Source organism: Lampetra fluviatilis, chromosome 58 (assembly GCF_964198595.1).
Source record: "Lampetra fluviatilis chromosome 58, kcLamFluv1.1, whole genome shotgun sequence".
Classification (NCBI taxonomy): Eukaryota; Metazoa; Chordata; class Hyperoartia; order Petromyzontiformes; family Petromyzontidae; genus Lampetra; species Lampetra fluviatilis.
In genome coordinates, this window is record NC_136332.1 from 6,540,687 (window position 1) to 6,564,551 (window position 23,865).

The 23,865-nt window shown below is 55.7% G+C and overlaps 1 protein-coding gene across 2 annotated transcripts in view; it reads left to right on the forward strand.

Moving 5' to 3' along the window:
* Positions 1-17,678, forward strand: part of LOC144950463 (growth arrest-specific protein 7-like) — an 85,732-nt gene extending 68,054 nt beyond the window's left edge. For both annotated transcript variants that reach the window (XM_078880585.1, XM_078880586.1), the window contains exons 5-14: positions 1,972-2,019; positions 2,687-2,776; positions 3,853-3,968; positions 6,160-6,234; positions 9,860-9,938; positions 12,109-12,237; positions 12,901-13,024; positions 13,905-13,984; positions 14,399-14,497; positions 16,549-17,678. In XM_078880585.1, coding sequence (XP_078736711.1) covers positions 1,972-2,019; positions 2,687-2,776; positions 3,853-3,968; positions 6,160-6,234; positions 9,860-9,938; positions 12,109-12,237; positions 12,901-13,024; positions 13,905-13,984; positions 14,399-14,497; positions 16,549-16,662 — 954 coding nt within the window. In that variant the 3' untranslated portion in view covers positions 16,663-17,678. The remainder of the gene's footprint in view (positions 1-1,971; positions 2,020-2,686; positions 2,777-3,852; positions 3,969-6,159; positions 6,235-9,859; positions 9,939-12,108; positions 12,238-12,900; positions 13,025-13,904; positions 13,985-14,398; positions 14,498-16,548) is intronic.
* Positions 17,679-23,865: the final 6,187 nt, after the last annotated feature.

Below are 23,865 nucleotides of genomic sequence, written 5' to 3' on the forward strand. Positions count from 1 at the left end.
TGTTACACACACACACCACCAGTGTTACACACGCACACACACACACCACCAGTGTTACACACACACCACCAGTGTTACACACACACACACACACCACCAGTGTTACACACACACACACCACCAGTGTTACACACACACTCACACCACCAGTGTTACACACACACACCACCAGTGTTACACACGCACACACACACACCACCAGTGTTACACACACACCACCAGTGTTACACACACACACCACCAGTGTTACACACACACACACACACCACCAGTGTTACACACACACACACCACCAGTGTTACACACACACTCACACCACCAGTGTTACACACTCACACACACCAGTGTTACACACACACTCACACCACCAGTGTTACACACACACACACCACCAGTGTTACACTCACACCACCAGTGTTACACACGCACACACACCACCAGTGTTACACACACACACACCACCAGTGTTACACACACACACACCACCAGTGTTACACACACACACACACCACCAGTGTTACACACACACACACACCACCAGTGTTACACACACACTCACACCGCCAGTGTTACACACACACACACACCACCAGTGTTACACACACACACACACCACCAGTGTTACACACACACACACCACCAGTGTTACACACACACACACACCACCAGTGTTACACACACACACACCACCAGTGTTACACACACACACACACCACCAGTGTTACACACACACACACACCACCAGTGTTACACACACACACACCACCAGTGTTACACACACACACACACCACCAGTGTTACACACACACACACACCACCAGTGTTACACACACACACACACCACCAGTGTTACACACACACACACACCACCAGTGTTACACACACACACACACCACCAGTGTTACACACACACACACCACCAGTGTTACACACACACACACACACCACCAGTGTTACACACACACACACACCACCAGTGTTACACACACACACACCACCAGTGTTACACACACACACACACCACCAGTGTTACACACACACACACACCACCAGTGTTACACACACACACCACCAGTGTTACACACACACACACACCACCAGTGTCACACACACACACACACCACCAGTGTTACACACACTCACACACCACCAGTGCTGTAACCAGCACCGCGCGCTGGCGGTGGGGTAAAGAGAGGGTAATTTCCACCTTTTCCTAAAACAATATTTGATTTATTTTTACCGGGTAAAGGCCCCAATGAGCTTTCCAGCTCTTCTTCCAAAGCGACCTGGCCATCAGCAATGAGAGCTCAACCATGTGGGCTTTTCTTCATCCCTGCCAAATACTCTAAACGCACGTCGATTCTAAACGTTGAGGTAAAACCGGAGGACCTGGAGAAAAGTCCACGCGACCACCGGGAGAGAGAGACGCGCAAACTCCAAATATACAGCAGCAAGGCGTCAGGGTCGGGATCGAACCCACGACCTCCTGTATATCAGGCGAGGTAGTTAACATCTCCTAGCCACCGTGATGATAATGAGAGAGAGAGACACGCAAACTCCAAATATACAGCAGCAGGCATAATGTTCGGGATCGAACCCACAAACTCCTGCGCACCAGGCGAGGAAGTTAACATCTCACCACGGAGAGAGAGACACGCAAACTCCAAATATACAGCAGCAGGCATAATGTTCGGGATCGAACCCACGAACTCCTGCGTACCAGGCGAGGTAGTTAACATCTCCTAGCCACCGTGGCACCCAACCGCTTCACGCGAGTCGGAGTGAACGGTCGCGCTGCAACCAGCAATGGCCTTGCCGATGTGGAAGAGTAGGCCAAAAACAGACTCCGGAAGGGGCTCCCTTGAGTTCCCTCTGGCGGAGGCCCTTGCCGGCAGCAGCGGTGGCGTGAGCGAGGCATTTCGGCGCTGCGCCTTTGCTCGCCGCGACTGACCTCCGCTCCGTCTCCTCCAGGGCTCGCAACTGGAATCTCCGTCGAAAAAGTCAACCACGACGCTCACGGTAAGTGCCACGGCCCCCACCCCCGCGGCTTCCGTCTGCTCCCACGGCCGCCCACGATGCCCGGCGTTTGCGCTCCGCCAAACTCGGTGGGCCGAACGCCGAGAGCCTGTCACCGAATTCCGTTACCCCCCCCCCCCCGCCGCCCCCCCCCCCGAAAGGAACGCCGAGTGAGCGCGCGGCACGACCCGGACGCACGCGCGAGTCGTTTGTCCGATTTTCACGGAAACAACTGCAAACTCCCCCCCCCCCCCCCCCGAACGTGTCTGTGATTGTCCGTGGGCCTCTCCGTTAGCCTCTTAGGGGGGGTCTATCCGTGAGTCAAATACAGAATCAGAATATGTATTTGTACGGGAGGAATCCGATGAGCTATGAAGCGCTTTTTCGCAGATGTCCAATAAGGGGGGTGGGTAAGAAAGTACAAGAAAATTAAACAAAGCACCCAAACTCTTTGGTTTTTTCGGTAAAGTCACGTAGGTAAAAAAAGGAAAATATTTTCGTCACCGGTGTTGGCCGCGAACGGAAGGTTGCCGGGTTGGTAGCGCAGCGCCGCCGCTCCCCAACGCAACCGTGAACTCGAGCGTGGGCAACGCGAAAAACCTCGCCGGGGGAAGAGGAGCGACGTTGATCGGGATGCTCGTCCTTCCCCCCCCCCGCCCCCCCCGTGCAGATCAACGGGGTCACCTTCCCCCACCCGGACGCGCTCTGCGAGCAGACGCTGCTCAAGCCCGGAGAGTGGAGCTACTGCGACTACTTCTGGGTGAGTTCCGCCCCCCCCGCCCCGCCCCCCCGCCCCGCCCCGCCCCGCCCCCCCCGCCCCCCCGCCCCGCCCCGCCCCCCCGCCCCGCCCCCCCGGCCCCCTCTGCCCCCTCTCGCCCCCCCCTGCCCCGCCCCGCCTCCTCCACCCCCCACACCCCTCCGCTCCCCCCCCCCTGCCCCCTGCCGCCCCTTGCCGCCCCCTCCGCCCCCCCGATTCCCCCCGCCCCCCCGACCCCCGCTCCCCCGACTCTCCGAGCCCCCTCCACCTCCCGCCCCGCCCCCCCCTGCTCCTCCCCCCACTCCCTTCGCACCGCCACGTATCCCGCTCATCAGAGGTGCGGGGGGGGGGAAGGACAACAAGCTGAAGAAGCGAGTTTTAAATTTAGATCACTTAAAAGTTGCAAAGCCACAGTGGCTCCTAACATCGGAAGCGAGAGCGTTCCAGACGGCCGCAGGAGCGCATCTGAAAGCGCCGCGCGATGCGGTGACCACCGCCTTTGTTCGATGCTTGGCCAAAATCCGCGTGATGGTGGTTGATGCTCCTTGGGTGAGATCGGCAGGGCGACGTCGTTCATTTGCGTCAAGCGCTTTGTGTGTGTGTGTACCGAGCGCGAGCTGGCAACGTGTTCGTTCGGTGACCGGAAGCCAACGGCAGCTTCGGCGAACACCGGACGGACGCGCTCGGATCCTGCAGTCCCCCGTCACGAACGCGTGCTGCTGTCAATGTCCACGCTACGACGATCCACTGCGCTGAGCTCTGTGCGTGATATCCAGGCCAATTCTGAAAAACGGCAGTACAGGGACTGCTCTACTTACGAACGAGTTCGTTTCCAGAGGCCTGTTCGTAAGTCGATTTGTTCGCAAGTCCAACATTAGCTCCTGTCGATTCCAAACGTGTCGAACGTTGCACACGCCGCAGCCCGCTAACGTGTTTACCAGACGTCCCGTAGAGTTGCTTGCGATGAAAAACCGCTCGCTTCGAGGCACTTTCCCCCGCCCCCCCCCCCCCCCCCGCCTCCCCCCCCCCCCCTACGGCCACGCGCGGTGACTTGTCTGCCGCCCGTCGCGTGCGTCCAGTCGGACAGGAAGGACGCCCAGGGCAACGCGGGGCCCAGCGGCTTCGAGGTGATCGTCTCCAAGCAGCTCAAGGGGCGCCAGATGTCCAAGGAGATGGCCGAGTTCGTCAGAGACCGGTAATGGTCCATGAGTGTGTCTGTGGGTCTCTGTGTGTGGGTCTCTGTGTGTGTCTGTGTGTGTGTCTGTGGATGTCTGTGTGTCTCTGTGTGTGTCTGTGTGTCTCTGTGTGTGTCTGTGGGTCTTTGTGTGTGTCTGTGGGTCTCTGTGTGAGTCTGTGGGTCTCTGTGTGTGTCTGTGGGTCTCTGTGTGTGTCTGTGGGTCTCTGTGTGTGTCTGTGGGTCTTTGTGTGTGTCTGTGGGTCTCTGTGTGTGTCTGTGGGTCTCTGTGTGTGTCTGTGGGTCTCTGTGTGTGTCTGTGTGTCTCTGTGTGTGTCTGTGGGTCTCTGTGTGAGTCTGTGGGTCTCTGTGTGTGTCTGTGGGTCTCTGTGTGTGTCTGTGTGTCTCTGTGTGTGTCTGTGTGTCTCTGTGTGTGTCTGTGGGTCTCTGTGTGTGTCTGTGTGTCTCTGTGTGTGTCTGTGGGTCTCTCTGTTAGTCTAGGGGGGTCTTATCTGTGAGTGACTTAAATATATAAAAACGTCTAATCCCTCATTGCTTCAGGCTCATTTCCACCACTCGCTAAGAGGCACATTGTGTGCTTGTCGTTGGCAATTTTAATTAACGAGATCAAAACGTCTATTTTGGTCGGTTCGACGCCAAGGAACAAATCAAATTCGCTCTCTCTCCTCTCAACATCATCGCGTGGTGACAGCGGCGTGCCTACATCTGGTGACAGGATGTCATCTGCCTCGCCTGGTGTGCAGGAGGTCGTGGGTTCGATCCCGACCCCTGACGCCTCCTGTATATTTGACGTGCGCGTGTTTTCTCTCTCCCCTGTGGTCGCGTGGACTTTTTTCCTCCGGGTCGTGCGGTTTTCCCCTCCACTTTTAGAATCGACGTCAGCGCGTTCCGAGTCTTTGGCTGCTATCTGTAAATGTCCACAATGCGCTCAGCTCTGTGTGATAGCCAGGCCACTTCTGAAAGATTGGCAGTACAGGCACTGCTTTACTTACGAACGAGTTAGGTTTCAGAGGTCTGTTCGTAAGTTTTCTCCTGTCGATTCGACACATGTCGTATGACATGTGCACTAAACACGGCGGAATGGCTTTAAACATTGTATAGTCTCCTGTAGATGTAGATGCCACTGGTTCTTCACGATTTGCAGATGTTGATTCCACTGGTTCTTCACGTTCTGCAGATGTAGATGCCACTGGTTCTTCACGTTTTGCAGATGTAGATGCCACTGGTTCTTCACGTTCTGCAGATGTCGATGCCACTGGTTCTTCACGTTCTGTAGATGTAGATGCCATCACCGCTATCTATTGCACGGCGGTTAAACTTACGACTCTCGGTCCGAACAGGCAACTGGACATACGGACAAGGGTTTGTTCGAATCTCTGAAAGTTCGTAAGTCGAATGTTCGTAAGTCAAGGAGTTCCTGTACAGCTCAGTGGGCCTTACCCGGCAAAATAAACAATCGTTTAGTTTTAGTTTCCATCTGCTGCTGCTGTTGCCCCATGGCGAGCGATTAATTGTTTGTAACGGCTCGTCGTTACGTAACGCTCATCCTGAGCTTCCGTCAGTTGCCCGAGATCAAGATCACCCCGAGTAGCCTTCACCAGGCTGCTGGGGCAAGTGTCCGCTAGCGAGTATCTGCGCCTACGAAGGCCGGCACGGTGCCACACGAGGGGGTGGGCGGCTGGCCGGCACCGTGCCCGGCCACGACTTGTCTTCCCGGCGGCGATGTTTTTAACACACCGCACCAGGTACTCATTTGAGGCCGAGTCGACCTAGGGGGAGGCCCAGGGACCGGTTCGGGATAATCGTCGCTGGTGTTGGTGGCCGTGAGCGGGAATCGAACTGGGGCAGTCGGGGTCGGGGGGGGGTTCGTGGCGTGGCGCGCTGACTGCTGTGTTGGCGCTCTCTGCTTAAACAGTCGGCCTGTAACAAACAGTACAGGCACATCCGCCTCGCTTGACGAGCGAGATACGTTCCGAGAAAACGTCGCTCGGTCGGCTGAAAAAATCTCGGCGAGCGACGGCCCTTAAAAGCCGCGCGACGTTTCTTCTACTAGAAATGTTTCGAATCGATTCCGTCGGCAAGCGATGAGCGGGTCTCGCGATCCCATTGGTTGGTAGAGCGTCGTGCGGCTAATGTCTTGCGCGATTCGTTTCTCCCCCCCCCCCCCCCCCCCCGTGAAACACGCGCGCAGGATACGGATCGAGGAGGAATACGCCAAGAATTTGTCCAAGATGTCACAGAGCCCCCTTGCACTGCAGGAGGAGGGGTAAGGGCACCCCCAACCAACCACCACCGCCGCCACCACCACCACCACCACCACCGCCACCACCACCACCTCCACCGCCACCACCACCAGGGCCTTCAACCCCCCTGCACCATCGCCTCATTCCCCTGCTGCCACATCTCATTCCTTTTCCGAACCCGATGAACTAAGGGCCGTACTACCGCGCCCCCCAAACCTTCCCTTATTTTTGCCGTTTTGCACCGTGGTCAGTAAGCATTGTCAGGCGCCTAGGCGAAGGGCGCCTTTATAAATGCGGCAGAGACTAGAACAGGGCCCCGTCCGGAGTGGGGAGTGCGGCGAGACCAGGGACAAACCACGCCATGCGGGCCCTCCCCCCACCCCCCCCGACACCTTCTGACTGACGCCGTGACGTCGAACCACGGGGGGCCCCCCGAAGCGCGGGGCCCGGGGCTGACTACCTTAATCGTCGTAACCCTTGTGACGGCTCTGCTCACCACGACCACCACCGCCCTATGAGTTTTATTGTTACGATTGTAACAATACCGCTTGTTTACACAGGAAATGCTCGCTGAGTCTCGATGCTCTGGTGAGCACCACCGTGGTGAGATGTTTACCGCCTCGCCTGGTGCACAGGAGGTCGTGGGTTCGATCCCGACCCTGCCTGCTGTACATTTGGAGTTGCGTCTCTCTCTCTCTGTCTCTCCTCGTCGTCTCGTGGATTTTTTTTCTCCGGGTCCTCCGGTTTTTCCCTCCACATTTAGAATAAGCATGTGTTCAGAGTTATTTGGCCGCTATAAATGTCCACGTGATGATAATCCGCTTGGTTGAGCTCTCATTCGTGGCCAGGTCGCTCCTGAAAAAAAGAGCTACATAGCTCTGTGGGTCTTACCTTGTAAAGTAAATTCAGTGGTATAATAATAGGGGTTTTTCCCCTTTTTTCTGACAGTTCGACCGAGATGGAGAAAAATTAACCCGTAAAAACAAAGTTTTTCACTATAAATCCTTTATATGCGTGGCGGCTAGAATCCTCTCGTCCTCTGGCTTGAGATGGCTGCCACCTATGGGTCAAATGATTGCCTGCCACCATTAAGCAATTGGTAATTAAATATAATTTATTTTTTCCTAAAAAGTGTAAAATTTTGGAAAAAAATTTTCACGAAAATAAATTGTCACGCACAACGAGTCTGTGTGCAAAATGTCAGCTCGATTGGATCACTGGAAGTGGGTTAAAAAACGACCGAAAGATTTGCATGGTCGTAAGCGCGCAAGCAAGCAAGCAAGTGAACTTAATATAAAGTATTTAATAATGAAAAGGGACGTCCCTTGGTGTGGACCAATCAGTTTCAAGGACAATGCATATATTATCAGAGTGTGTTTTTCGTTTGCATTTGACTGCAGGTATTGTGCTTAATGGAGACATGAATCCTTGTAAAAAGGTTTCAGTTTTGTTGCCAGAAAAAAGGGGAATAATCCTATTATTATATTTTGGTACTGGCAAAGGAGGTCCAATGATATAAATTCAGTGTTGTTTTCTAGGGCAGGCTTTTGCCACGTTTTCGCAGCAGGGGGCGATCCCAATTGAGTGGAATTTGCAGGTGACTTTTCAGCGTTTGGGTTCGTTCTTGGCCAATGCCGGCTACGTTGTTTTGACTTTCGCGATGGGAGGGAAAAACGGAGAACGTGCAGGAAACCCCACGCAGAACAGGGGGAGAGAGAATCTGAATCGGAAATCTGTATTCAGCCTCGAGGAATCCAATGGGCTGTGAAGATCTTTTTCACAGACGTCCAAACTCCACGCGGAAAGGCGCCCGGCTCGGCAATCAAACCCCGGGGCGGCCAAATGAGACGGAACGTAGGGGGGGATGGTCAATAGGCCGATGAGACAAAACCGAACGAGGTAGCAGGCGCGAAAACAAACGGGCAGTACAAACGAGACGTAATGGTATGAACACAGGGCGGGTGCGGATGAGGAGGACCGCACCGAGGACACGGCTTACACCAGGTGGACAATTCGACCGGGACGGAGATAATGAATTGGACAGAACCAACCAGGTAGACAGAACAAATGGCCACCCACCCTCTCGCCTGGCACGCAGGAGGTCGTGGGTTCGATCCCAACCCTTGACGCCTGCTGCTGTATATTTTGAGTTTTCCGTGTCTACTCTCCCCGTGGTCGCGTGGATTTCTTTTTCCGGGTCCTCCGGTTTCTCCCTCCACGTTCAGAATCAACGTTGCGCGCTTAAAGTATTCGGCCGCTCTAAATTCCCGCGCGATGAGCCACTTCTTTGAGCCGCCATTTGTGTCGGCCCAGGTCGTTTATGACAAGGAGCTACGTAGCTCAGTGAGGCCTGACCTGGTGAAAAAAAAAAATTGTGCAGTAGGAAATTAGTGCTGGAGTGGGTACAGACGGGGTGGACAGGACCAGTGCCCTTAATTGCGTGGTCACTGGTGGGCCCCCTGTGGTCTTTAGTGCAGGGGGCCCCTGACGTGCTTCCCCCCCCCCTCCCCGACAAATACTACAACTTGTGACACCCCTCCCCCATCATCGTCATCGTGCTGCTGTCACAAACCCCCAATTGTTTCAAATGTGTGTCGGCCTCCTCCTCCTCCTCACACTGCTGCTCGCTAACATCACTTGTCCCAACAGTCTGTTGCAGGCTATACGTCGCATCTTTGTCTTTGTAGTTGCAGGAGCATGCTGCACTCCAGCCTACCGGCTTGTAACCCCAGGGTGGCGGCACAGAGACGAGAGGCCTGGGTTCAAGGCCGTAGCCTTGGAGTCAACATTGGGGGGGACCAAATCTTCCAGGGGGTCTGGGGGTCCCCCTCCCAGAAAAAAAACTAAATTTGAAAACTAATTTATTGCCATTTCCTGCCTAAAATATTAAAAAAATTGACTAACACTTAGGATGGACTTTATTTTTACCAGTAATGTCTAATAGTGTATTGTATTACATTGCTCTGTTTGATTTTTTTTACCTTTTCTTGTTTCATTGTATGTAATGGCAGAGATGAGGGATTAATAAAGTACAACCATAACCACAATCATATATACAGAAATCTATTGTATAGCAATATATTTGGGGGGACATTTTGAGCATATTGGAATATTATAATTACGGCCTTGCCTGGGTTCAATTCCCGACTGGGGCGCATTTCTGCGTGCATTCTCTCAATTCGCCCCCCCTTTTAACTAAATGTTTATTTTATTTTACCATGCCCACTGAGTTACGCAGCTCTTTTTCAGAAGTGACGTTGCTGCCACAAGTGATGGCTCAACGAGGTGGGCTCATCATCATCATCGCGTGCAAATTTATCGCGGCCAAATCACTCTGAACGCACGCCGATTCTAAACGTGGGGGGGAAAAACGAGAGGACCCGGATATAAATCCACACGACCACGAGGAGAGGTCGATAGAGACACCGCAAACTCCAAATATATAGCGGGTGTCTTCAGGGTCAGGATCGAACCCACGACCTCCTGTATACCAGGCGAGGTAGTTAACATCTCAAAGCCACCACGGCGCTTGCTGCCCGCGTCTGTGGCAGCAGCTGGGCGGCTCGTGCCCGTGCCACGGCCGAAGCCGGGAGCCGAGCTGCGGCTCTGACAAACGGCGACCTCCGTGGTCTCCTCTTGTGCGTGCAGGACCCTGGGGGAGGCGTGGTCTCAGCTCAAGAAGAGTTTGTCTGACGAGGCGGAGGTCCATCTCAAGTTTGCTGCCAAGGTTTGTTGTTGTTGTTGCTTTGCAGTCACGTGACCATGCGCTCAGTGGAGGTGGTCGGGGGGGGGGGGGGCGGGGGGTTAGGGGGGTGGTGTGATCAGTAGGTGCCCAGTTTGTTGAGATTTTATTAGCGGCGGCAGTAGCAGCCGTGGTCTATCCACTGCGGGATGAAGGCCCCTCCCCAAGTCACGGCCATCTCGCTCGCGCATCCCGCGGTGTGACGATGCACTGAGCGGCTTCTGCGCGCCGGCCGATGAGTCCCCGATGCGGCGTGTGGTAAACACCGCCACCGGGCGGTTGAGGCGTGGTGCCAGCCACCCACCCACTCACCCCCTCGTGTGCCACGGCGCCGGCCTTCGTAGGCGCTGCTACTCGCGAACGGCACTTGCCCCAGCAAGGCCACCGGCGGAAGCTCACGATCAGCTGGCACGGGCGGAGCCCACGCGTGAACAAGCCCCCCACACACAGCGTTACGTAACGACGAGCCGTTACAAATAATCGCCCACGCCCTCGCGATGGGGCAACAACAGCAGCAGCAGATGGAAACTAAAACTCAATTTTTTTACAAATTATTTTACCAAGTAAAGCCCAGTGAGCTGCCGTGTAGCTCTTTGTCAGAAGCGACCTGGCCATCACAAATGACAGCTCAACGAAGTGGCTTATCATCATCATCATCATCATCACGTGGATTCTAAATGTGGACGGGAAAACCGGGGGACTCTGAGAAAAATCCACGTGACCACCACGGGGAGAGAGAGAGAGACAGAGACACGCAAACTCCAAACATACAGCAGGCGTCAGGGTCTTGTTAGAACCCACGACCTCCCGCATACCCAGGCGAGGTAGTTAACATCTCGCCACGGCACTCCCAACCGCCGTGTCAATGATTGACCAGAGCGGGCAGACAGCGCGTGGGAAGCTGCGTCCACCGCTGGGATTTTTCTCATGGAGACGCCAAATGTTTCCCGTGGGGGGCGTTCGTTACAAAGACGAGGGAGTGGCAACTTTCCTCCTTTTAATCTTGATTTGAGGCTCCTCCTTTTGCAGCGCTGCTCGGAGGTCAAGTGGCTTCAAATGCGGGTTGCGGTCGCCCGTGGCGTGCGTTATTTAGGGTTGTTTGGCTGCTTGCTGTCAATTTCCACGCGGCGTTGATGATGAGCCACTTCGTTGAGCATTTGTGGTGGCCGGGGGGTCGCTTCTGAAAACGAATTACGTAGCTCAGTGATGGGGGCCTCACCTGTTAATTTTTTTTTATAGTTGTAGAGTGAAGAGACGTACAGCCGGCAGCCATGGATCTTTCCGCCGTCAATATCCAACAAACAAACAAACAAGAAAATCGAATTCAACGTGTGCACATTCACCCACCACGTGCTTGGCAGAAACCCACCCCACCAGGTGTGACCTAGCCACCGAGCGACCTTGCCACTGAATTTTCTCAGTGAAGCAGTCGCTTAGAAATCCTCGAAAGCGTTTTTCCCGCTAAACTCTTGCCGCTCGGCGGACGCGGAGAGATCGGTGGGGACGCGTCCGTCGGCACGGCTTACACCGTAACCGAGATCCGGGCGCGTGGGTGGAGGCGTTCTCCCCCAGGCTTTGCTCGTGGCGAGCTGCGACTGATGGACTGCCGGCCATTGCAGCTCCACGGGACGGGTGCGGCCCGGCAGACGTAATTCAGCGTCGTGTTTTACGGCCGCTCTTCACTCCCTCCTCGCATTAATTCACCGCGCGCACTCGGCGAAGGGTCCGCACCCGCAACAGCGTTCGCTTCGGTCGACACACGGATCGCGGTGGGGCGGGGAGGAGGAGGGGATGGGGGGGGGCAGTCACGGAGCGGGCGGCGCCATTCATTTGAGGGCGGTCGCGGTCCTCGATTTGGGAACGTTGACCGCCAACCGAAGTGACCGCGGTTCGCTCAGCAGTGGTGATGTGGGGGGGGGTGGGGCTCAGTGGGGATAGGGGGGGGGGGGCGACGTCGTCTTTCGACCTGAAGACGTACCGATGAAATTACTTTAGTTTAGCGATGACGTACGTGCGTGCGTGCGCGTCATCGGGATGGGGAAAGGTTTAATCGCGGCTGAAAACCTCAGCATCTCTGACCCTTGGAGTGTGATCATCGCCAACTTGACTCCGCCCACCCTGGCATCTCGCCCCCCCCCCCCCCGTCCCTCCGCAGCTGCACACGGAAGTGGAGAAGCCGCTGCTGAGCTACCGAGAGAACCTCAAGAAGGAGCTCAAGAAGTTCGAGCACCACATATCGGAGCACCGCAAGCAGCTGCTTGGGCGGCTCGCCAACGTGGACAAGGTGAGGTCTTGGGGCCACGGCCCGGCCCGGCAAGCCACGCCGGTTAACGCCACGGGGGGGGAGGGGGTGGGTGCGGGGGTGTGGGGGGGTGAGTGGGGGTGTGTGGGGGGGGCGGTGTATTCACAGGGGACGTTGGATTATACCGCGAAGTTAGCCGGCGGTTGACGCAACGGCCTAACTGGGGGGCAAAGCCGCTTGGCTACGTCGCCCCCCTCGCTCAGCAGTAGGGATGGGGGGGGGGTGCTCGGCAGTTGGGATGGGGGGGGGCGGGCTCGGCAGTTGGGATGGGGGAGGGGCTCGGCAGTTGGGATGGGGGGAGGGGCTCGGCAGTTGGGATGGGGGGGGCCTCGGCAGTTGGGATGGGGGGGGGCTCGGCAGTTGGGATGGGGGGGGGGGGCTCGGCAGTTGGGATGGGGGGGGGCTCGGCAGTTGGGATGAGGGGGGGGGTCTCGGCAGTTGGGATGGGGGGGGGGCTCGGCAGTTGGGATGGGGGGGGGCTCAGCAGTTGGGATGGGGGGGGGGCTCGGCAGTTGGGGTGGGGGGGGGCTCGGCAGTTGGGATGGGGGGGGCTCGGCAGTTGGGATGGGGGGGGGTGTGTGCCCATCACCCCCTCCGCATGTCTTCCACGAGTGACCTCCTCCTCCTCCTCCTCCGGTTGTCCAGGCCAAGAAGGTTCTGGCGGAGCGGCAGCGTGACCTGGAGGTGAAGTCGCAGCAGCTGGAGATCAAGCCCACCAACAAGACGGAGGAGGACATCAAGAAGGCGCGACGCAAGTCCACCCAGGCTGGTACGGCGACGGTGGGGGGGGGGGGGGGTGCGGTGGGGTGAAACGGCACCTAACATCATACAAAGATCCCCCGTGTAGCCTTGAGTGCCGTTAGCGAGCAGCGCCTACGAAGGCCGGCACGGCACACGAGGGGGTGGGTGGTCAGCACCGCGCCCGGCAGCCTTTGTCTTCCCGGTGGCGATGTTCTTCTCGCATCGCGCCAGGTGCTCATTGGAGGCTGGGTCGACCCAGGGGGAGGCCCGTGACCGGTTCAGATAATCGTCACCGGGTGTTGGTGGCCGTGAGCGGGAATCGAACTCGGGTCCCGCCGGGTCCGTAGCGCGGCGGCGCTGTGCCGCTAACGCTGCGTACACAAGCACGTGCATTGCGCTCTGTTGCTCTCCATTCGCTAGAAATACGCTGGTCGGGTCAATCCTGTTTGCAACACGGACGCACGCACACTCGCGCAATCCGCTAAACAAAGCAAAAAAATCATCCCCTTCGCAAAAAATTCCAGTGAGCCGTTCGTTCGTTTTCTTTGAGAGGGGTTTGTGGATTGAGCCCCGGGGGGGGAGCGCTGTGACCACGGCGATGCTCAGCCGGCGGCAACAGGGGGGCCGTGCAGGTGTCATCGCCGGGCATTAGCAGGGGCAGTTGGCGTGCCCGGCAGTCATCTCAGTGGGTCAACACACGGGCACGTGGGGCCTCGTCCCGTCCCCCACCCCCCCGTGACCCCGCCGTCAGCGAAGCCCTTCGACGCTTCCACGCGGCAGCCTGAAAGCGCGCCCGGCCTGGCGCAGGCGTTACGGTGACGTCACCGTCGCTTGGGGGCGGACCTCGGGGTGTTGCCGGGAGCATTCCACGTCTCTCGGGCCTGACCGGGCCCGTCCCTCTCTCGCAGGAGATGACCTCATGAAGTGCGTGGACCTCTACAACCAGACGCAGTCCAAGTGGTTCGAGGAGGTGGTAACCACCAGCCTGGTAAGGCGCCGCTAGACCGGCACACCCCCCTCACCGCCACCCCCCCCCCGCACCGCCTTTTTCACCGGCGCATGAATGCCGTGCCAGTGCTGAGGTGGTTTTCCAACAGCGACTTTAGAATTGTTTTATTTATCCTGGATTTGAAAACTCACTTTCTTGACAACCGCCTGTTGTTGCGTTTAGTTTATTGTCCTTTGCCCGGCATGTATGTTCAACTTCTTTCGCACCGTACATAGCCGACCGCGCTAATCAGAGGTGGCGGGAAGTGGGGGGGGGGGGGGTGGAAGGACTGTGAAACTAAAGACGATGACAACAACAAGCAGTCCCGTAAAGAAACGAGTTCTCAAATCCAGGTGACTTCACACTGCGTAGCTTCGCCGTTGGCTTCCCAATTATCGTCCCTGCCGCCCGCAGGAGCTGGAGCGGATGGAGAGTAGCAGGATCGAGATGGTGCAGGAGCACCTCTGCCGATACGCCCAGCTTCGCCACGAGACGGACATGTTCAACCAGAGCGTGAGTGCTCGCGCGGGCGGGCGAGCGGGCGAGCGGGCGGGCGGGCGAGCGGGCGGGCGGGCAGGCGGGCGAGCGAGCGGGCGGCGAATATCGACGGCGATCCTCAGGCTCGCGATGTCCGCCGTCGATGTCGCCGCCCGTCTTATTCGAGAATCGCTGCGTTTTCAATTCGTGTGTAGGCAGTCGGTTCGACTTCAACTAAAAATAAACGTATATTTTTTATTTTATTTAAAGCTTTCGTGACTGCAGGGATTCATATTCTTGGTTCTTTCGGTAAAGTCACGTAGAAGGGAAATAATAAAATAATATTGATATAAAGCAATACAAATTCTCACGACGTTTCGACTGCAACACAAGCAATCATCAGGTGTGAAATCCACGGCAAGAAAATTTGCTGTGGAATGCACACCTGATGATGAGAAAATTTGCTATGGATTTCACATCTGATGATGGTTGCTTGTATTGCAGTCGAAACGTCGTGAGAATTTTTTTTTTATATTTATATTATTTTATTATTTCCCTTCTACATGACTTTACCGAAAGAACCTAAGAATATTATATATATAAAAAAAAATGTTTTACCAGTTAAGGCCCTGCTGAGCCAAGTGACCTGGCCATCACAAACGATTGCTTAACGAAGCCGCTCATCGCTTGGAAAATGTATCGCAGCCAAATCCTAATCACCTGCAAATTACTCGCTTGGCATCGCACAGCAGCAGCAGCAGCAACATCGCCCCCTCTGCTGTGAAAACTTGGCCATGACCCTCCTGCAAAAAAGTGGTTTGAGACTCACCGAGCCTTTCCTGAGATCATGAACAACAACAGCAGCAATAATAACAACAATATCCATGACCACTGTTTACCTCCGTGACAAAATGGCAACATTAACCCTTTAGAGCAGGGGGTGAGGAACCTTTTTTCTGCCAAGGGCCATTTGGATATTTATCACATCATTCGCGGGCCATACAAAATTATCAACTTAAAAATTAGCCCGTTATATTTGGTCAAACATTTAATTAACTCACCCCTAATGCGATGGCTGGAACTGCTTCTCTTTGGCGAGGCGTGTGATGATGTTAGCTGGTGTTGATGATGTTGCTGCTACTCGCAACTGATTTTCCAGGTTTGCTCCGAGATTTATTGAATTTCGAGTCCCGCCTGCGGTTGCTTTGGCAGGGCCACACCAAATGATTTTGCGGGCCTCATACGGCCCGCGGGCCGGACGTTCCCCACCCCTGCCTTAGAGACTGCCTGCGAGTTTGCAGGGTCGGTGCCCCGTTCGCCGCTGAATCTCGGAACGCTCAATCGGCTCGCCCTTAATTTTATTTAGAGACGCGAAGCAGCAGCGCCGTCGTTTTTAAAGACGCCGTTACTCACCGCGGAGAACCGACCGATCGATCGCCGGCGTCAAACTGTGCCACACGCCCTCCCGCAAGGCCTTGCGGGAGCCTCGGCGCCGACGAAGTTGATTTGATTTTAGTTTTTCTTCCGGCTTCGTTCCGATGACGTAAGCGTCAATAATCGCAGGCAGCGGCTCAAACCTGGACTTGAACCCGGGATATCTCGGCGCTGCCGGTTGAGCGTCTCTGACCCTCTTGAGTGCGATCATCGCCACTCGACTCCCCCGACCGTGGCACCTCACCGCCCACACAGCTGCGCACGTACGTCATTGGAACGGAATAAAAAAAAACGACGATGACGATGATGATGATGATGCACAGTACGTCATCAGAATGGAATAAATAAAACGATGATGATGATGCACGCGTACGTCATCAGAACGGGTACATGTTTACGAATCAGAATATTGATTCACACTGGAGGAATCCGATGAGCTATGAAGCTCTTTTTCACGGATGTCCAGTAGGGGCACGGGGGTAAGAACGTGACAACAACGAAACAATAAACAAACACGGAAGGAGTGCAAAGTACAAGAAAGGTAAACAAACCACCCAAACACATACAAACAAAACGAAACCATCCGCATCCTCGCGGAGAGACAGAGAGACGAGATCAAAGTTCCCCGTCGTTCTCCCCACTCTCGTTGCCAGACGATGGAACCCGTGGACCAGTCCCTGCAGAAGGTGGACCCCACGAAGGATCGCGAGCTCTGGATCAAGGACCACAAGACCGGTCATGTGCAGCCCATCAACATGGAAGTCTGACGCCTCCTTGTTCACCAGCGACGCCGTGCACGGCGAGCAACGCTCAGCGGCCGCCGGTGCCCGGCGCGCGCGTGCCGATCGTCGGCGTGTCGCACCCCTCCCCTCCCCCCGCCCCACCTCCCTCGTTACGCTTTGATGGCGGCAAAGTGACTTGGTGCCGTTGTGAGCCGTCGTGTTTTTTTCCTTCCCCCCCCCCGCCCCCCCTTCTTCTGTTCGTCGTCTCTCGACCGGGGCGTCGTCGTCGCCTCGTCACTCTCGCCACTGTTTTTGGCTCCTCGCGCGATTTTTTGGGCCGTCCGCGAATCGCGTCTGGAAGTCTACGCGGCTCCCCGCTGCTGCTGCTGCCGCTGCGTCGTCGTCGAGAGAGAGAGATAAAGTGACGAGGGGTAAAGCGATGAGAGGTAAACGGGTGAAAGATGAAGCGATCAGAGATGAAGCGATCAGAGGTAAAGTGATGAGAGGGAAACTGATGAGATAAAGCGATGAGAGGTAAAGCGACGAGAGGTAAAGGGATGAGAGAGAAAGCGATGAGAGATCAAGCGATGAGAGATGAAGCGATGAGAGAGAAAGTGATGAGAGATCAAGTGATGAGAGATAAAGGGATGAGAGAGATCAAGCGATGAGAGAGATCAAGCGATGAGAGATAAAGCGATGAGATAAAGCGATGAGAGAGAATGCTTCTTTACGTATTCATTCAAGGTGCTTCATCGTAGGCCGACGTCATTATCCGCGTGCTAGTCACGCGCATCTCCAGAACGTATCCCGCATCTCCAATCCAAGGGGTCGCCAAACTTACGTTAACCCCCCCCCCCCGCTTCACCCCTCCCCCCCACCACCAATGCCTTTTGCCGGGCCCCAAGGCATTTAAACATTTTTTGCCGGCGACCGACCGATCGTCATCGGACGGAGGCGGTGCGATCGCTTCACCGCCACCGCCGCCGCCACCACCACTACCTGGGCCGGTGGGAGGGTGCAGGCACCACTTGGCGACAAGGAGGAGGGGGAGGAGGAGAGAGGAGGGGGGAAGAGGGAAGGAGGGAAGGAGAGAAGGCGGGAGGGAGGGAGGAGGGAAGGAGGGAAGGAGGAGGGGGGGGGAGGGAAGGAGGGAGAGAAGGCGGGAGGGAGGGGGAGAGCAGGGAGGGGGGGAGGAGGGAGGGAGGGTTGGACAGGGAGTGGGGCCCAAGTCATCCGTTGTACCGACCGACGGAGCTACGAGACTGGTCGGCTGAGTCGTGACCCTTGCCCCGGGGGGCGGCGTGTGAGCCAGGGGCGCAGCGTGGCAGCTAGAGACCACGGCAAGCAGCAACCGCAGCAGCGTTGAGCTCGCGGTTGCCACCTTTTGATGTACAAACAACCCCGGGGGCATGTCGTTACGGGGGAGAGTATCTCACAAAATACGGGGAGAGTGGAGGACTGCTTTAATGCATCGTGTTGAACGGATTTTTTGTATCGTGATTATCGCGCAACTGGCAAAACCGACACCTTATTAAATGTCCTGGGAGAGACTCGCTTATTTCCCCGGACAGCAGCTGCCCTGAGTGGGGCAGACGATCCTGCTGAAAGCCAGGAGTGGTGGCAACCCGTCCCACGGTTGCTCGGGGGGGAGCCAAGGGTGTTTGCCAGTTGCCCCCATAACAGAGGTTCCGTGGGTTAGATCGTGTAAATATAAATGTGTCGTTACGCCCGCCGCCACCAACACGCAGCCGATTGGTCAGGGTTTGTTCAGCACACCGGTTGTGTGTCGGAGAGTAAACCCACCGCAACGTTTACAGTTATAGTGCCGTGACGTTTCGCCGGTAATTACAACAACAAGAACAACCAGCAGCAGCATCAGGCGACAGCCACACACAGTTGTGGAGAAATCCTCCTGCTGGGGGGGGGGGGGGGGGGGTAAATGTGACGTCATCACTTGTGAGCCAATCAGGTGCGAAGGCCAGAAGGGTGGGGGCGGCGGGGGGGGGATTAATGTTCGCATATTCTCTTATGGATAATATTGGTCGTGAAATGCGTACCCGGTGTTAATTTGCTAAATACTTTCGGGGTGCTACGGTTGAATGTCCTATTCGGGGCCGTCACCCTCGCAATAGATCTTCTATCGAATGTCCGCTGTGCGTGGCCGTCCTGCGCGTGTGCCCGTGGCACCACCACCCCGAGGCAAAGACTCTATCGTTTTGGCGCACGTTTTTTAATCGGTGGGCCTATCGATCGGACGATTTCGCCCGACCTAGCCCGACCTCGCCCGATCTCACCCCACCACTCGCCCGATCTCAGAAGCTGAGCAGGGCAGAGCCTGGCTAGCGCTCGTGTGGGTGAGCTCCGGCGTTTGCCGGGTGCTGCGGGCGCGGGACCGCGAGCCTTAGCCAGGAGGTGGCGGTTCCAGGGGGTCGCCTGTCTTCTCAGCGTGGAGGGTTTTCAGCGGATTCTAAACCACTGTTTGAACTAAAACCGATTTATTTTCTGTTTTACCAGGTAAAGCCCGTCCAAGCTGTATAGCTCATTTTCAGAAGCGACCTGGCTTGATTACTCAACACAGCGGCTTTTTATCACTGTGTGGAGATTTATAGCAGCTACATAATATACATGTGGAGGGAGAAACTGGAGGACCCGGAGAAAAACCCACGCGACCACGGAGCGAGCGAGAGAGAGAGAGACACGCAAACTCCAAATGTACGGACGTCAGAGTTGGGATCAAACCCACGACCTTCTGCATACTAGGCGAGGGAGATAACATCTCGCCAGATTAGTACAGTTTTACACACTCGTTTGTCCTAAGCTTAGCCTTAGCATAATCATTTTCATACACTTTGCACAAATCTCAGATGATCGACTCCTGCGTGCATGCACCGTGAGCATCAGAACCAATTTTAATTGTTGCATGCCGAGCAGTAGGCTCTACCTTACATTGTGTCTTAACCAGCCATGGCAGGGTCTCTGTGTGAGTTTATGGGTCTCTGTGTTGAGTTTATGGATCTCTGTGTTGAGTCTATGGATCTCTGTGTTGAGTCTATGGGTCTCTGTGTTGAGTGTATGGGTCTCTATGTGAGTCTATGGGTCTCTGTGTTGAATCCTTGGCTCTGTATGAGTCTATTGTTATCTGAGTCTATGGGTCTCTTAGTTTATGGCTCTCTTTATGAGTCTATGGCTCTCTTTATGAGTCTATGGGTCTCTGAGTCTATGGGTCTCTGAGTCTATGGGTCTCTGTGTGAGTCTTTGGATCGGTGCGTCTTACTTTCGGGAACGTCTTATAATCTTGAGAAGAGGGGTGGCACTCTCAGCTGTTGTGGGCGGTAGCCGCAGTGCAGTGGTTCGTGCATTGTGCCACGAACTCGCCGACCCGAGTTCGATTCCTGGACTTGGCTAACGTTGACGGACAGCGATGACAGAACTTGTCCTGGCCTCTCCGTTCACCAAACTCGCGTTGACCGGCGTGGTGAAGAGCGATCAAACAAACCCCCGCCCCGCGCGACGGGCACGGCGGTGTCGGGAGGCCTTCATCCGTAGCGGCGCGATTGCCAAAAAGGGCTGTTAATTTGTCAAGCGGCCGCTTCAGGTGACCAGGGTGGGCGTGTGACGGTTTGGCACGCACCCATCGTCGGAATCGCCGACTTTTAAATGTTGCAGGGAGGCTCACGCTGCATCTCTCGACGCTTTCGTCGGCGGGAGTTTTTCTCTCCGAGCAGCGGAGCCAGCGCTGATGCCTCTCAAAGAGATTTGAAGACTTTGACATTCCAGTTTGTGCGCGTGTGTGTGTGTGTGCGTGTGTGTGTGCGTGTATGTGTTTGTGTGTGGGCGAGTGGGCGAGTGGGGAGCAGTCGTGCAGCGGTTAGCGCGCTCCGCTACGAACCCGGCAACCCGAGTTCGATTCCCGCTCACGGCCAACACCGGTGACGATTATCTGAACCGGTCCCGAGCCTCCCCTAGGTCGACTCGGCCTCAAATGAGTACCCGGTGCGGTGCGTAAAAACATCGCCACTGGGGGAGACAAAGACGGCCGGGCGTGGTGTTCGCCACCCAGGTGCTCGCTAACCGCACTTGCCCCAACAGTCTGTTCGGCCTATACGGGGGATCTTTGTCTTTGTGTGTGTGTGTCAAAGCGGACCAAACGATATAATCATCAAGACAGGGTCACATGACGAGGTGCACGGACGGGAGCTGCGATCGTCCGTTGCCGTACGTACGCACAGAAAGACGTACTCCGAACTTGTTTCGCCAAGCGCGCGTAGCCGGCCGTGTTGCTAATTAATCGGAGGAGCGGCAATACAAATGTGCAAATCCTGCCTGGCGGTGCGGCGCGGTTGGGGGCCCTGCCAGGGGTCTCGAGCACGAGAAGGGAAGGCACGGGCCCTGCCAAACGTCGTGCCGTCGATGGGCACGAGAACAGCGAATAACATTTAGTTTTTCTCTTCTCTCTTCTTCAGTAGGAGCCCGGTACAGAGCACAAACCGAGACGTAGGGGCGGGCGGGCCGGGCGGACGGGGAGGGGGGTCCAGGGATGGGGGGCGGGGCACAGAACCTCCATGGAGAGAAGTCCAGAGAAGCTGCCGCTGCTGAGTTTAGAGGAGGTGGGGGGGGGGGGAGGGAGATTTTGGCGAACGTAAATATTGGACGTGCACGTAACGTACGAAAAATACGTTCGGGTACTCTGCAAATTTGAATCGGTCATCCGTGCCCCCCCCCTCGCCCCCCCCCCCCCCCGCTGGCTGAGCGTGGGCGTGAATTATCCGACGGTCGTGGTGAGAATATTGCGGTAAATATAAATACATGTATAGTAAACTCTTGACGTCCTTTCGTGGGGCGTACCTCCAAAGCACAGCGAGTCGTTGGGCACGTCGCCCGCATGGTGTGAGGTGAAGTGTGGGTTATCGGCACCTCTCCCAGGGCGTCTGGCCGGCGTGCGGATGAGCAGGCCAATTACCCTGAGATCTGGGTTCGAATCCAGGTTCCAGCCACCCATGGTCAAAGCACGGTTCCGAAGTGTATTTTGAATGATAATTGGTTCTTTACCCTTCTATTTGGCAACAAAACTGACACCTTTTTACAAGGAGTCATGTTTGCATAGACCGCAATACCTGCAGTCATAATGCAAACAAAAGAACATAACTCTGATAATGTTATGTTCTTTTGTTTGTATTATGACTGCAGGTATTGCGGTCTATGCAAACATGACTCTTTGTAAAAAGGTGTCAGTTTTGTTGCCAGATAGAAGGGTAAAGAACCAATTATCATATTTTTACTGGCAAATGAGGTTCCCATAGTGTATTTTGAATATTGGCTACGACCGGCAGGGTAAAGTGTGTGGGTGCTGCCGGCGTGTCGAAGAGTAGGCCAAAATCCCGTGGGTTGGAGGGGGTTTGCTTGCGAGCTCCCTCTCGCGGAAGCACTTAGGCGAGCAGTGGAAGGAGCGGGGCAATTGCAGGGTTGCGCCTTTAGCCTTGACTCTGACGCACAGGTATTGCTGCTCCGTCGTTTGTGACTGCGGGTTCTCCTGCCGTGCAAATGCAACGATAACGTCACGGGGTTGGACACGACCGCAAAATATAATCAAACATATCAACTATTCAAACCTAGCAACTATTTTTTTTACTTTGCCAGGTAAAGGCCCCACTATCTCTTTTTCCAGAAGCGACCCATGGCCCATCACAAATGATCGCTCAAAGAAGTGGCTCATCATCATCACCACGTGTAAATTCATCGCAGCCAAATACTCTGAAACGCGTGGTGATGTCGATTCGAAATGTGGAGGGGGAAAAAAAAACGGAGGACCTGGAGACAAATCCACGCGACCACGTGGAGAGAGAGAGACACGCAAACTCCAAATATACAGCAAGCGTCAGGGTCGGGATTGAACCCACCACCTCCTGTACACCAGGCGAGGTAGTTAACATCTCCTAGCCACCGTGATGATAACGAGAGAGAGAGACACGCAAACTCCAAATATCCAGCAGGCGTTAGGGCCAGGATCGAACCGACAATCTCCTGCATACCAGGCGAGGTAGCTAACATCTCCTTAGCCACCGTGGCGATTTAACGGAGACGGCTCAAGAGGAGCCCAGAGAGCGGCCCTGGCAGAGCTGCCGAGGGTTGATCCCTTTCACGTTTTACTCATTTCCTCATCCTGGGAGTGCTTGATGACCGCCGCAGGGGTGGAGGCACGCGGCCTGGCGTGTCCGGCGTGTGCGGCATCGCGCGCGCGACCGAAAGTCGGAGCGAGAGACTTCTGCGCGTTTGGCATAAACGTGGCGTCTATCGCGATTAAATGTTATGATTGATATCGTTGTTGTTATGATTATGCTGTTTCGATCAGTGGCTGTCGTCGTAACGGTAAGGCCGCTGCGTGCGTTTTCGCGGTTGCCCTGCGCGCTTCCCTCCGACGTGACTTCGGGTCCTTTGTTTGGGCAACGATGTCCGACGTTTCGCTCCCATACTGCCCAGGGCGGGGGGGGGGGGGGCCCTCTTCGGTTTCTGAACGCGGCGCCCGGTACAATCCCTGGAGACGCATCGTGGAGCGTCGTCGTCGTCGCTACAGTTGTTCAGCGGGGTGGTGGGGGATGGGGGGGGGGCCTGTTACAGGGTCACTTTACGTCGTTCATCGGTGCCACGTGTGTGCGAGCGAGGGGTTAAAGCGGCTTCCGCGCCGAGTCGCTGAGTGACGTGGGCGAAAGAAATCTCGACGATGCAAAGATATCTTATTGGTTCTTTCGGAAAAGTCACGTAGAAGGGAAAAAAAAAATTCCCTTCTACGTGACTTTACCGAAAGAACCAAGAAGATTAATCCCTGCAGTCACGAAAGCTTTAAATCGAAAGATGCAAAGAGAGCGAATGAAGGGTGCGCCAGCGATACACGTCATCGCGCACCGGCGCCCGTGGTGGGGCCGAGAAGTCGCCCGAATGGGACCTCAATACTAGTTCCGTGACATCTCCTTCCACGGGCCGTTGTCGAGCCCGCGGTGGGGAGGAAGGGGGGGGGGGGGTTGGGGGGTGACGCGCCGCTTCTGGGTCCTCTCCGAAATGGGCAACGATCACTCATCCCAACCCCCGGGGTTCACCTGCCGTGCCATTTTCGGCTGCGGCAGATTTCGGGGCCCCCGACGCCGAACCGCGGCGGCCTCCTCTTGGCGAGCGAGGGTGAGGATTCTTTATAACTCGTTTTCTTAGGTTTTTTCGGTAAAGTCACGTAGGTAAAAAAATTTAAATTAATAAAAG